The following is a 14590-nucleotide window of genomic DNA, read 5'->3' as shown; positions in this document are numbered from 1 at the left end:
AGTCAGGAGCACGACGCCCCAATCAAACTGAACAATGCCGAACTATCGATCGGTTAAAGTTGTTTTGGATAAAAGCGTCTGCTAAATGTAATGTAATGTTAAAAAAAAAACTTAAAAATCCTGAAAACGTGTGTTAATCTCCAACATTTAATCTGGTGTATTTAGCGACAGCACGGCTGAAAACAACCCGTTCAGCGACTGTGTCAGACGAGAGTTTGCTGAATGATTCTTTTCAGTGAACTGATTCTAATGATTCAGTTACTCAAAAACAGCTGCTTTGACCGTCTCTAGTGTTTGTGTCGCGTACGTGGCGGCAGTTTCAAGTAGACCCCGCCCACGTTGAGAAAGTACTACGAATGAGTAGAGTCGAGTCCAGTAGTGCTAGAACTGCATCATGGAAAAGCACCAAAGTTTGTCCTCACTAGCAGTCAAAGGCCGCAAGTGTCACATGACCCTGTTTATAAGGATATGACATCTTGTGAGAATAAGTATTATAAAAGCAAAACGCCAGGCGATGCGAGATTGGAGCTTCGAGTCATTATACTCTGCATATTCTACAGGAATGTTGTTAACTGACATCAGTTTGATATTTTTTGACGTGAAAACTATTGTTTTAATCAAGACTCGTCATTCCAAAGTCCATTAGCTCTTGGATCTGATTTAATTGATCTGATTTAAGAGTTTTTATGACAAAACTGTGGACTGTTTAGTGGATTATTTGTTGGGCTCTGTAGTGGTTTGACCGCACAACAACGGTGACTGTTTTCATCACATTGAAGGAACGTGTCACACAGACCGATGGGTAATTATTTTAATGATATAATGACAACAGAGGAGCAGAGGAATAAGATGTACCTTTGAAGGCAGGGGTGACATGTGTTAGTTCACGGCTGACTTCACGTGACCTTTCATATTTAGAAGAAGAAGAAGAAGAAGAAGAAGAAGAAGATTTTTCTCCTCTTCTGCTTTCTTTTTCTTCTCAGTTTATCACGGTCACATCCTCTGACTGCTGATGAGTTTTCAGTTTTCAGTTTTCACGCTCCCTGTTGTGTACGCTAATGTCAGGTTAGTACAGATGTGACAGAGGATTTCAGAGACAGCCTCACTGACGCATGAACCTCATATACTGTATATGGTTCATTTAGTGTCAGCACGTCCTCCTGCTGCTGCTGCTCTAATCCTCACATTGCTCCATAGAGTTCAAATTGCTATATTAATAGGACCTTGAATGATAATAGTTTTATTATTACATATTTATTTTTAAATACAATCTGAGTACAGAATATTCCAGACCTAGAGACCAATCATTTGGGAGAAATGATGAACATCCATAGCTCTGAAATAACGTTTATTCAGCAGTCAATATAGAATGTTAGATAAAACATTTTTTGGCACAGTTGCTTAATGATAAAAAGCTGTCCCTTTTCTGTGTGCTACTCTAAATAAATATGCAAAACCATAATTTACTTCCCAAATAAATACAATATAAACTACAAATAAAGATGCACCGCATCCACGCCGCGCACTGCACCTTCTCAGAAAAACAAAAAACATCGTACTTCAGGCAAACATTTGCGATGGGTTCAAACCAGAGAAAGATAGAAGGTGAAAAAGATGCTTCATAATTCATTTCAACAGCTTATTTTCTACTAGGCAAATACAACAAGGAGGCATTCCATGGGCCAGTGGAAGGCTGCACTGTGGGCTTCTGCTCGTATGAATGGGTACAAGCACGTCTCTACTTCATATTTACTTTTCTGTCAGTGAGGAAATGCATTTTCCACTGAGAGTGTAAACAATCGCCAATTAAACCCAGAGACGATTCCATTTTATAACCTGGGACAGGAAATCTGAGTTTGTGAGTGAATCACAAACTCCAAATTGACTTTGTGCTTTTTGGCAATCCTAGAGGATGTTGTGGGTAATTGCAATGTTAGACATGTTTGTTTATTTATTTATTTATTTTTTAAAGACTTGACTTGTGTTGGCAGCTTCTTTGAGTGTGAGTTATAATCCATGTGTTGGGAAGCAGGCCCTTGTTGTTAATCTACACATTATCAATATACAAAAGACGGAGGAAAAGTGGGGATCAAATCTTGGGCTATAGAAAAGGATTTTCGTTCATCATATTATTATTATTATTATTATTATTATTATTATTAATAAGAATAACTTATTATGAACTTCTTCTTTCCACCTGTGTAATAACACTGCAGTCAGTAACAGTAATGCATACAAACAGGTCACAACGTCCAACACAGATTTACAGAACTTTAAGTAAGTAAACATCATTTGTAGTTTGTTTGAGAACCTTTTTTTTTTACTGAACAGTGATTTACAGTCACCATTATTCTTATTATTATTGTTATTATGACACTATAAGATATGGACTTTGATTTAATACTTGTGAATGTGAAGTTTAGTAACAGCAATAATCTACTTCCCCATTTGCTCATGGTCATCATGAGTCTATCCCATGTTCTACGGCTAAATCACAAAGGATGCTGCTACGCTGTTGTTCCACCACAGTTTTACAGTGTTACTACACAGATAGAAAAGATGGTAAAAAGGGTTTTGCCATGAACAGTTATGTCTTTTTTTTTTACATGGAATCCACACAAACACAGCACTTGCTGTCCATGGGATTTTAATCCCAAACTCTGGTGACAGACACCCAGTCTGTCAAACATGGCCGCAGCGACAGATTCCACTTCCTTCTCTTCTCTTCTCGAGTTAATATTCCTTTGTCTTTTGACAGCGTCCTCGCTCAACTCGTCCAACAAAGCCTGAGAGCAGCATGAAGAAATAACAAGTCCATTTCTCGGGGTCATACACAGCCGCAGTTCTTCGCCGACACGTTCTGTATTGTGTGATAGCGACTCTTATTGTCCAGGAAGGAAAAGTTTTTCTCGAATGCGATTGGCCGGCAGCAGGGCCCGTTGCTGACCTTGTCCTTGCGCCCCCTCTCCCTGAAGCCCGACCGCATCATATGCTCCATTGTGATGTCATAGTTTTGCCGGTGGGCTGTGCATTTGCCGCTGCAGTATCGCAGCAGCACCGTCTCGTCGCTCTCGTAGCCCAGACCCAGGTCACTCACAGTCAACTCCAGCTCCCTCAGAGAGCAGGGCTTGGGCCTGCGGGCTCTTTTAGTCCTCCGGGCCTGGCTGTCGCCCAGACGCCGGGTCTTTCTTCTCTTCCTGTCCAGCAAAGTCCCGACCATGTGCTGAAGCTCACTTTCTGTGAAGCTCTGAAACATCATGGAAACTGAGAGAGAGAGAGAAGATACATCAAAATGTTGTCATTTCTGTGTACGTAGATAAAGGTTCAGTAAATATACACAGAAATAGCACAGTGTCATCTGCAAAGTGAAGAAGCATCTTTCTAAATCAGTAGCTGTGTTTACATGAACACATGCCCTTCCTGACACAACCCTGACATTTATGGAGGCTTGGGACCGAGACCAGGAGTACACTGCAGTCAGCTTCACTTTCAGGTTATAAGCCCAATTGCCCCATTTACATGGACACAAACAGAGGAGCCGGTGCAAAGATGGCCCGTTTGGAAAGAAATGTCTTTCTGCTGGAGAGGGTTAGTTTATGACATCAAGTAAACATTTGTTATGATCATGACTTCCCAGTTTGGGTTATCACCCGTCTGCCATATTCCTGCTTTTGATAGAAAAAGAACAGAAACATGGCAGAAGTCTGCAGCCGACACAGTTTTCTTATTAAAAGAAGTCAGTAAATGAAATGTGCTTGGTTTGATGTAAATGTCTTCCAGTTCTCAGACATGAGCGCCGTCTAAGCTGCTGAGCCTGCAGCTTCATCACAGAGAACAAAAGAAACAAAAGCATCTTATGAAGAACATAATGAATGTCAAAGAAAAGATGAATAAATGAATAAATGTCTTTGTTCAGGCGGAAGTGAATCCCTCTCTACTACTATTTCTGGACATGTTTACAGGTTTATTATCCTATCCTTCATTAGTGGATGACTTATTTTAAGTTGTAATTTCTTGATCAGACTGATTTTAGTCCGGTTGAAGACGTAAAGTCGATATAAAGTCACGACAGCAACAAAATCTATTCGTCGCACAGACATTTTTAGAAATCTTGCTTTTAGAGTCTTGTTGCCAAAATTCCTCTCTGTGAAGCCATGTGAAACCAAAGTGGGTGTTTTCACTGTGGTTGTGTGCAAAGACTGTGAACTATGAGGTGTTAATTGACTGCAGGTTATTGTTGTTGACATTAAAATCTTGTTCTGTAAACAAAAGAAGCTGGCACTAAGTGTTCCGCCTGCACCACAGCAACGCTTTCACACGACATGTCAGATCAGAGGAGGAAGGGAAGGGAGAAAATAACATTTGTCTTACAGTCTGAGAGGAGAGAGTTCATGTTCTCTGCTGAGCGGGAACTGCGGCGGAGAGCCACCATGTGCCGGGGTGCCGCCGTCGCCGAGGATGAGGGTGATAGCGGTGAGGTCCTAGGTGTTGATTCTGACGTTGAAGAAGATGAGAATGTGTATGGATGTTTTGTCCTTGGTTTGAACTGTCCAATAGTGGCCATGTTTCTAATGAGGAGGATGGACAGGGCTGCACCACAGAGCATGAAGGCAAAAGTGGCACCTTTCCATAACTTCATCTTAGAACGTGGAGGAGCATTGAAACTCTGCGGAGAGAGGCAGAACACATAAATACCGTCATTCAAATTCATGTAAACCTCCTTCTAAACTTGTCCCATAATAAGCACAGAGAACAATGTTGTAATTGTTATCGTCTGTGTGTTCTGTACAATCACATTTCAGTGACCTTCCCGTTTAAATCCTCACAGTTTTTTTTATTTCACCACCAGTTTACTTTGTCTAATTCTGCTGTCAGTTCAGTTTCACTCTAAGTGGGTTCATGATCTGCAAGCTTCTCATCACTTGCTGACACCTGAGAATGCGGTGTGTGTTTAACGTTATGTCGCGGCAGCCCGAGGGTGAAAGAACACATTTTTTTATTTAGACTGAGGCGTGCTGCGTGAGTTATGCAAGCGCTTTTCCCGTGAAACCTCTTAAGAAATGTGTGCAATTCAAAATACCTGCTGTGCCTTCTTCTCTTGAATTCTGAAGAAAGTGCTAGAGATAGTGTGATAGGCAACTCCTTTTGAAGGAAGGAAGATCCGTTTCTTTCATGTCAGGAATCTCCAAAACCACACCTATTTCCAATGCTATGCTTGATGAGACCTCAATGAACATGTGTGCTTGTACATCCCTTTATCTTATACAGCCCCTCCCTTTTCTAAAGCACAGCAGGCACAACACTAAAACTGGACTTATAGGTTTTTCTTCTTTACGTTTTCTCTTCCCTCATTCTCATCCCACAGCTTTACGATCCCACGTCTTTGTATTTTTCATATCATGTCACCAGTGAGCAAAACATTTCCCCGGAGTCGGAAATGGTAAACTGGCAGCGAATGAGTGCAAATCCAGACCGGTGTTACAGAGTGTTTTGCCAGACTGGATCCTGCAGTTAACATATACACACTGCTGGATTGTTTACAGTGGGACAAAAATGTCAAATAGCTTTGTATAGCTAGGGTTAGTATAGAAACACACAATGTGAAGTGAATCATGTTTTTAAGAGTTGTCTGCAGCCTGTGGGATCATGTCAGACATAAAAAAAAAACAACAACTTACAATATAACGCAACAAATAAAAGAAGAACTAAAGGTGAACTCAGAGTGTTTTGGACACCGCAGCAGGGAAAACAAAAATAGAAGCGGGCACACATGAGCTGCAGTGGTATAAACAGCGTGTAAACAGGTACAACCAGTCCTATCAGTCAAAGCTTGACTCATCACTCATAATTCCATATGGGTTTGACATGGAGAGCGGCCTCGACATGATGGAGGGGGAGAAGGGTTTTGATTTGACAGTCAAACATTTCACTTAACAATGATATAAATCAAATGTGGAACCACAGCTCCTGCAGAGTGTTACTCTCTGCCCCACATGATGAATCGAAAGCTCTTTGGAAAGTTCCAAAGTTTCTCAGTGCTGCTTCTCTAAAGATGATCAACTCTCAATAGAAAGAAAACGAGCCACTTTGTTATGGTATATAGCAAAGGATGAGGTCATTGTTTTCTTTTGCTATTAATAGGTCAGTTTGAGATAATTACTCAGTCGTTTCACACTGCAGTGATACGTCAGCGTCCTCAGCTTCGACCTCACTCTTGTGGATCGTCTTGATAAAACAATTAGCTGGTAAAAGACAGATGAGTCCCCCAGTGTCTGAGACGTTGACACTGGACGAAGACTGGTCATCAAACTATGAGCTCATGTCCCTGAAGACGCTTTGATTGTCATAATTGCTCCACTCAGAAACCCATTAGTTCTATCTGTGGTCACTTGGTGCCAACAAAAGTGTCAAGGAGTATTCTGCAGCTTGTTGAGATGATCGCAGATGATTAATTAGCCCATACATTTGATATCTACTACTGGCCCCTGCTGTCATGGACATAAATATACAGATACTGATGGGGGGTGCTGGTGCGGAGGACACGTCCAAGAAGGACAAACGCTGCTGTTTTCCAGCAAACAACGCAGAGGATCGAGAGGAAGCCCAGAGGACGCTCCAGCAGAAGGAAAATGAATCCATCCTCAAACACAGACTTAAAAGTGTAGAAGAGTTGCAAAGACAACTGAAACAGATCCCACACAGACGCAGCATGTCCGGCCCTCACAAAGCTTCGGCACTGATGTGCCCATGCATGCTCCTGTCATAAGGCTGGGCCCAAAGAAAATCATCCGTTCATAGAGAGAAAAGTTTACATGTTTGTTTGAAGAGGGCGTGAATACGAGGTATGTATGAAATCGAACACCTATGTCAGTCGTCTATCACCTGACGTGCGACCAGCGGAGTGGAAACAGTCTCCAGAGGATCGTGACCGTGTTTGAGACCAGTCTATGAACTTGAACTGCTCAACCTAGACCTTCTCAGTCTGTCAATGCCATTCCTCAGACATTATGTGTCCTCGAATGCATGCGGCGTACAGTTGGAGCCTGACCCCCAGCCCTGAACCGAGCTCTTGTTGCGCCTCAAAGATGGCATTATTTCAGATGACACAATAAAAGTGATATTTTCAAAGGAATAATTGGGTCAGTGACCGTGGCAGTGCTAAGCTGGCTGTAATGTAATTACAGTAGCATGGCACATGTCCCTTTCTCCCTCCCAGGCCACAAGGACACACTCATTAGAATGCCAAAGCCTATGGAAGATGAAACAAAGATCTGTCAAAGTCTGGATAAGGGACGTCTGTGGTTGAAACTTTTGAATGAAGCTGGCGGACGGAAGGATGTTGGGGGGTGGACACATGTCAGCTTGCTTGAATCTTGACCCGTGTGACATGATTACAGAGAGAAGATCAGAAAGGCGTCAATGAAGAGCTTCTTTGTGCAGGGAAAAAAAAAGAGGCCAGATACCAACTTTTATGTGCCATCGCTCTGTAGCATTTGTTCCTGTACGTTCCCTCAATACAGCGCGTTCTGTGTCACTCTCTCTCTCCCTCACTGTGACTCACACATACCATAAATACACTCGTGCAGCACTTGCGTGGCTCCCACTTTCCCCAATTCTTACAACTGGAGTGGAGATCGAGGCAAAGTCCAACCTTCCACTGTTTTCCAGACACACACACACACACGCACACACACACACTCCACAGCACCGTCACACACACTAGATAATCTAGTTTATATAACCCTGCTGCTTCTTGAGTTCAACAAATGCCCCCAGGTCATACCTTGGTGTATTTGCCACCGCACAACCTCTAACCATGACAACATTAGAACCCGCCGCTGTGTGTTGTCAGCGCCGCTCGGACCATGTGACCGGCCATATCTGAGCCACTCTAAACACACCCCATATCCACCTGCTGTGAAAAGATAACAGGAGCTTAACAAACAGCGGGAAAGGCACCTACTGTGTTGTTGCAAGGAAACAACGTGCTTTAGGGAAGTCGTAGAGAGGCCTTGTCTCGTCTTTTCCCTCTTAAGTGAGCATCAGGAGGCCTGGGGACAGCTAGAGAGTGCTTGGAGAGGTAATAGGGACATATTCCAAAGATCAGGGCGGGATTAGCACTAATGCCTGTCGGCTTTATCTGCAGTCACGTGGGTTAACACCTGGCTGCAGTGCATAGACCTGAGTGTGTGTGTGAGTTAATCCATCAGACACCTCTATCTCAGGGGTTAGGCCACCGAGCAGAACATGAAGAGTCACTTCTTCTTCTACTCTCGAGCTTTCAGTTGGACTCGTGAAGAAGAAGAAGAAGAAGAAAGAGTGACACGTGCGTTCCTCCGTGTTGTGTGTGGCACCGGGGTGGGTCAAAAGCCTATAAAATGAAGTGGATGTTCTGAGCCGGGATTGGCTGTTCTAAATCCAGCCTTGGTTCTAATGCAACTGAAAAAGGCTTAGGTTAGAAAGTGCTGTCATTTTGCTGGGTAGCCACTTCACTTGGCTCCGGCTCTATTACTTCAGTAACCGTTGTATAATTAAAACAAGGCTGCTCCTTGTTAGTGAGAGCTGCCTCTCATTATTGAGAGAAAGGAAGGCGGGAAACCATGTAGACGTAATGCAAGAATAGTTTTGTTTTGTTTGATCATTTTTACACACATTCCACAAATTCTAAACATAACTCGTGCATCCTATTACTGGACGTAGGTAAGTGGATTAAGTGGCTTCATTTGTCTCCTGTTATTGTGTGGATTTAACATAACTTTGCATTACATTGAAGAAAAATGTAACGCTCCCAATTTCCCCATGGGGATTAATAACGTATTCTGATTCTGATTGACACAGATTAATCCAGTGACCCAAAATCTCTGCACTCAAACCTGTCGCTGTGACGACGGTGTTGACGAGGTGTGAGAGTAAGACGCACTCACAGATGACACCTGTCCCTGTTTGTCTGCCCTTTGCTATTATGCAGCGAGATAAGCTGAGGTGTAGTTGTGACATGCATTTAAATTTTTTTTTTCCTGGCAGTCAAAGAGGGTTGGCACGGAAACGTCAAATTGTCTCATCGTTTTTTTTTTTTTGAGGAAAAAAATAAAGACAGAAAGATTGATGTTTTCTCGGCTGCTTTCTAAAGAAGAGTCCGTGAGCTGCTATTCTGGCTGCTAATCTGTCTATGCCAGATCCTCTTTTAACACAACAGCACCGACTCTAAACCCATGTTAAACATGTTGATGTTGCGGCCTCAAAAGGTTGACGGCCATCTGGCACACGCTGAATACTATTTTCAAATATAACCCACGCAAGCAGGCGCAAACAAGTCCAAACATCTGAAGTATGACGACGTTTTTTCACGTCTTTTTTTTAGACCTAAATAAATCTTCATTTTAATGTATGTGTGCGATCAAATCTATGCAAATCCCAAAATGACTTTGTTGACACATGAGGTGTGGTGCATCGTGTCAGATTATCCCTTCAGCTTCCTCCAGTTATGACCAGTGTCAGCAAGGTTATGAAAGTTGAAATGCTCAATTGACTTTAGGCTTAACCTCTATGTGGCCCCTGGGGGCCCACTTCATACAGTATAATCTCTACATATGATATGGGTTTAGTGAGAAGGGCATTATCACTTTGGTAAAATGTCCATAGTGATCCGGTTTCTCTACGGTTACAAGTTTAGCAGCTTGAGCTCAAACTTTGTAATTATTACTATTAAAGGTGCAGCTTTGTGGAAAAAAATTCAACATCAATTATGAAAAACATAATGAGCTGAAATCGCTGTTTATGCTTCAATTATGCATGCTAATGAGGCAAACCACCATGTTGGATAAGTGACACTAAAGTTAAAATACTCCTCCTTGATCATATAAACGTGTCCGTGTGGCGAAAGGTTGGTCAAATTCTCTAAGATAAATCCAAAGACTGCATGAACAATTTCTCCTCTGACTGTTTTTCCATCATTGTGACCCAGGGCCTGTAATCAATGCTCACCACTTTGTAAACATTTCGTGACAGGCTGCTGCGTGCCATTGATATGTGGCTCCTGCGAGCGGCCGCTTGTTGATACAGATCATCTAACGTGTGTTTTCTGTCACTCGGGCACTCAGCGAGGGCTCCCTGTGTCAGCGGCACCTAACGCCGTCTCCATAAGCTGCTGGCTTAGACTGACAAAAGAAGATGTGGTGTCCTTACCGTTTGGCCGGCTAATCCAGACTTAGCTGCGTGGCGTCGTCTTCAGCTGACCTCCACAGGCACAAGTGCTGGTTCGGTAAGTCCATCATCTTCACAGGCGAGATGCGAGGACAAGATTCCCGCTTGTTCCCCTGGAAAGCATCTCAACTCCCTGTGCCTGCAAGTAAGGGAGGTGTCCTGACTTGATTTGGGTCCACACCGTGCTACTCTTTTATCATATTTGCACTTCCACACAGCTCTTTAACGTTGCAAAGATCTCTATCAACATTCCTTCACAAAGAAGTGGGGACTTCATAGCTTGATGGCAGGTCAATCCAAAACGATGAGAGAGAGATAGGTGTTTAGAGAAGCTGCCAACTTGGCATCTGGTTCACTTCAGGAAAAACTCCTGTCATCATCCTCTTTCCATGTAGAACCTTGGGTCCCCCTCTTCACACAAACTGCAACAGAGGAACAGAGCAAACCTGAGGTAGAGCGTCAGGTCATGAACAGACCTCACACATGCCTTTAACTTTTACTCCATCTGTTATGAAACTCATTGTCCCTCAGGACAGTTTGACTGCGTGGAGCAGTGGAGGAGAGATAAAGCACATGTCCTTACCTTCTGTCCGGTTGCAGGTCTCCTCTCCAGCTCAACACAGAAGAACTCTGTTGGGTCAAGAAGATGGGTTCGAGTGAGGAGGGAGAGTGTGGTTACTGTAAGTGGAGCAGAGAGCTTCTCTGATGCCTCTGCCTGCTTCCCCCCCCTTCAACTGTTGCTCCTCCTCCTCCTCCGTAGTTGTGCTTGTGGGCCGAGTCGGATTACTCCTGACATGATAATCTCCCTGGCTCTAGCTCCAGAAGCACTAAAGGATGCTTTGGCCTGAGCAAGGGCTTACATTTACCTTCTGCTGCAAGAGAGTCTGCCATCTTAAGCGGGAGATTGGTAATAGCCTCAATTGGGTAGATCTGCCCTACTGGAGCAAGAGATTTCCAATCTTTTAGCAGGAATTAACAACATTCACAATTGGTTTAATGGTGCTGCTATGACAATGTTAACCCCGCTTAAATGCCATTATCACCGCTGAGGTTTTTCATGGTGATTCGATCTACAGTTGGCTGAAGATAAAACTGTGTGTGTTGTTGTTGTTGTTGACGATCTCACGTTCACGTCTCCTTCAATACAAACCAGTATTTTAGCCCTTGAGCCTTGAGCGCCAAATGAGGAACAGATGGTTGTGCTTTTGGAAGGTATCAGGCCCTGCAGACTGCAATCTAAATAAATACCGCGTCCATGAAGGAAATGCGTCAGGTGTGTGGGGTCAGTCTGTATATAAACACAGGACAAGCAGTTTGGGTGATTGCACGAGGGAGGAGGGACATACACAGAGCTTCACGTCACAGGTGCAGTTTAAGGAGCATGAACCGGTCACAGAAATGTTGCTGCTTCACACATGAGCAGAAATCATTCAAGCTACAAGTCAGTTTCGTAACAGGAAACAAATTATTTGCTCGCAAATAGCTCATTCTGACGCCGTGAGTCAGAATCACTCCCGCCAAGACAATTCACAGTGAGGAGGAGACGTTGCTAATGCTAAACCTTGAAGGATTTAAAATTCCTACTGTATTTAACGAGAGGAAATGTTAACGAGAAACTGAATCTTCCCAAAACGAGCCTTGAAAAATGTCCTTCAGCGCTAACCTTATGATAAGCTCCGAGGTGTGAATCAAGAGATGCTTTGTGTTCGGCAGGTGCACGGTCATCCACATCCCAAAAACTACAAAGAAAACATGGGAATTATCACAAGTAACTTGTTTGACATTCACCTTAATTAGCAGCCAGAGGAGCTTGTGTAAATACATAATGACTTCCAGTTTGCGGGTGATATCGTGCTTTCTTAGCCTTGAAGAGGAACGATCAGCGCAGAAACATTTCCTGAACATTTGCTCTTGATACATATTGTTCGCAGATGTGTAACGTTTTCATAGACCAACCTCAGCTGTAATAAAACCCACACATCTGTTAATTGCTAAATTAAGTCGGAGACAAAACGGGTGATACATTTGATCCGTATACAACAGAGTCTCACTCGGCAGCTGACGCGACATCAGTCAGAGAGCGAGTTTGACACTCAGCTTATACAAGAGCAAAAAAAGCGTATGTTTCCATTTTGAATAAGATAGTATCCCATACACACTGGACTGAGTCTTTTCCACTGGGTGTGGATGAGTGAAGAAACACATTTTGTTTAGGTTTGGGCAAGATTTTAAGGAAGCCCTCAATCAGTAACACTATAAACACACCATTCCAGCCGAGGTGTCATTAGAACGGCTGGAAATAAGGCGCAAATGTTGCTACTACTCTCGTCGTCTTGCACAAGATGTGGTTTGATGATTGGACAAGTAGCCTTCAGCCAAATGTCATCTCAGCGAGTGGAAAACTACTTTTCAGAGAACCCAAAATCTAAACAGGCATTTGGGAGAAGGACGCAGAAGAACAATGAAGGCTTTTTTTTTTCTTCTCTCTTTTCTTTTTTTGGTTTTGCCGCAGGTTTGAGAGACACCACCACTTTCTCTGAAAAAAAAAGAAAAGTGGTCACAAGGTAAATCCATCCTGGCTCAAGAACAAATATACAATGCAATTTGCAGTCGTGCACCAGATGAGCTGAGGCCCCGCGGGTGCAGAGGCCACTCATGTTTCAACATTCACAGAAAGACTTTTCACTTTTACACACCTCGGTTTGTGTTACACTTTACAGCCTCAGCTGCTGTGTGTTATTGTCCTATTACATGCATTGCACTGCATTTACACGGCATGCTACGTACAACAAAGTGCTCAGAATAACGTGCTCGTGAACACAGCTAAATGCTGCCCCCATCTGACAGCTGTGTACAACTGCATGCACTAAGAACAAACCGAGAAACAAAGAACAAATAGCTTCTGTAACATGCTGGAGCAAATGTTGCACAGATTTAAGTTCTCTGTCAGGACAGAGTTTGATCTCTTGTGGAGTTTGGAACTACTTTAAATGAAGTTCTTCAAAGTAGTTTGGGGGTTGGGATGCAGCACTGGCCCAAGCCTTTACGTGGCTCTAAGCTCTAAGGTTAATTTGGGGGGCCCCCACCCCCACCCCCTCTTAGAGTAGCCGATGCTTGACTATTATTGATACATATATGCAGTACATAAAGTAGAAAGTGCATTAATTATAGTTGTTATTTGCACCAGTGTCACTTTTTTAACACTGAGTGCTGATACTGAACTTGAATTAAACAAGAAAACCAGTTTAATGACTTAGCAATGAATAATAATAATATGATTAATTTGATAAAATGCTTTTTTCTCTACACATAATCGGGGCCCCCTGATGATTACAGGGCTCTAAGCAGCCGCTGATTTAGCGTATGCCTCGGCTCTGTAGGCACATGTCTCCAGTCCTGTCTGTAACCTTCACCAGTGTAGACGGTTCCTGGACTGCTTCTTCTGTGTGACTTTGAAGACTCACTATTTTCTTCTGACGCTTCTTCCCCACTGCATAGACACACCGACCTGTGTCCTTTCCTGGTGTCAGGACATTTTATTTAGACTATCACAGTGAAGCAATGCACTGAAGTGTTGCCAGAGCTCTTGGTGATCGTCTGTCTACTGTCGCAGGAGCTCTTTACATTACATTACATTACATGTCATTTAGCAGACACTTTTATCCATAAGCGATTTACAATAAGTGCATTTAAACATTTGGGTACAAATAATGGCTAGAAGTAAGTAAGAGATTCAAGTAAGCCAAACTATGAAGTGGTAGTCATAAGTGCGATGTATAAATTTTTTTTTTTTTTTTTTTTTTTTTTTTTTTTGCTGTTTATCAGGGAGAAGGCATGCAGACTGAAGTAACAGCACCATGAGAACCCTAATGGTTCTCATTGGAAGAGCTTCTCTGAAGTATTTCGAGGCCTTGTTTGGCTCTGTCTTGTACATATTGTTTCAGGCAAGGAAGCGCTTGCTTATCAGAGAACACAGGAGCCATTTGGCAAACAGCTCGAGGTTCAAAAGTGCCAACCTCAAAGTTTGCATTCCACTCTATTGTTTTTATTCAAACAATCGCTTAAAGTCCCACTGAGCTTTTTTTACCTTTGAGAAACAGGTGAGCCAGGTGATTGTTCTTTAACACATGTCAGCAGGGACTTGTGCTCTGTCAAGTGACTGTCAGAGAAAAAATCCTCCAAAAACTGACTTTAATCTCAGAGCAGAGCGGGTCACGTCGGCAGGCTTTCTTTGTCTTGAGTGAGCTGCGAATCATCCCGATGTAAACACGTGATGTGACAAATAATAGTATGTCGTCCAAAATCACCCAAAAAAGTCATAGTATAGTATGTCGTCCAAAATCACTCAGAAAAGTCATAGTATAGTTTGTTGTCCAAAAATCACTCA

General features: G+C 42.9%; 1 protein-coding gene across 1 annotated transcript; it reads right to left on the bottom strand.

Annotated features, from left to right (window-relative positions):
* Positions 1 to 797: 797 nt before the first annotated feature.
* LOC122761209 (neurturin) lies at positions 798 to 10917 on the bottom strand. Its single transcript, XM_044016385.1, has 4 exons — positions 10787 to 10917; positions 10186 to 10625; positions 4372 to 4666; positions 798 to 3264 (listed from the first exon to the last, which is right to left on the bottom strand). The coding sequence occupies exons 3-4, from the start codon at positions 4637 to 4639 to the stop codon at positions 2828 to 2830; spliced, it is 705 nt and encodes a 234-aa protein (XP_043872320.1). The 5' UTR covers positions 4640 to 4666; positions 10186 to 10625; positions 10787 to 10917; the 3' UTR covers positions 798 to 2827.
* Positions 10918 to 14590: the final 3673 nt, after the last annotated feature.

This window comes from Solea senegalensis, unplaced genomic scaffold (assembly GCF_019176455.1).
Source record: "Solea senegalensis isolate Sse05_10M unplaced genomic scaffold, IFAPA_SoseM_1 scf7180000014431, whole genome shotgun sequence".
Classification (NCBI taxonomy): Eukaryota; Metazoa; Chordata; class Actinopteri; order Pleuronectiformes; family Soleidae; genus Solea; species Solea senegalensis.
This window is presented reverse-complemented; position numbering and strand designations above follow the sequence as displayed.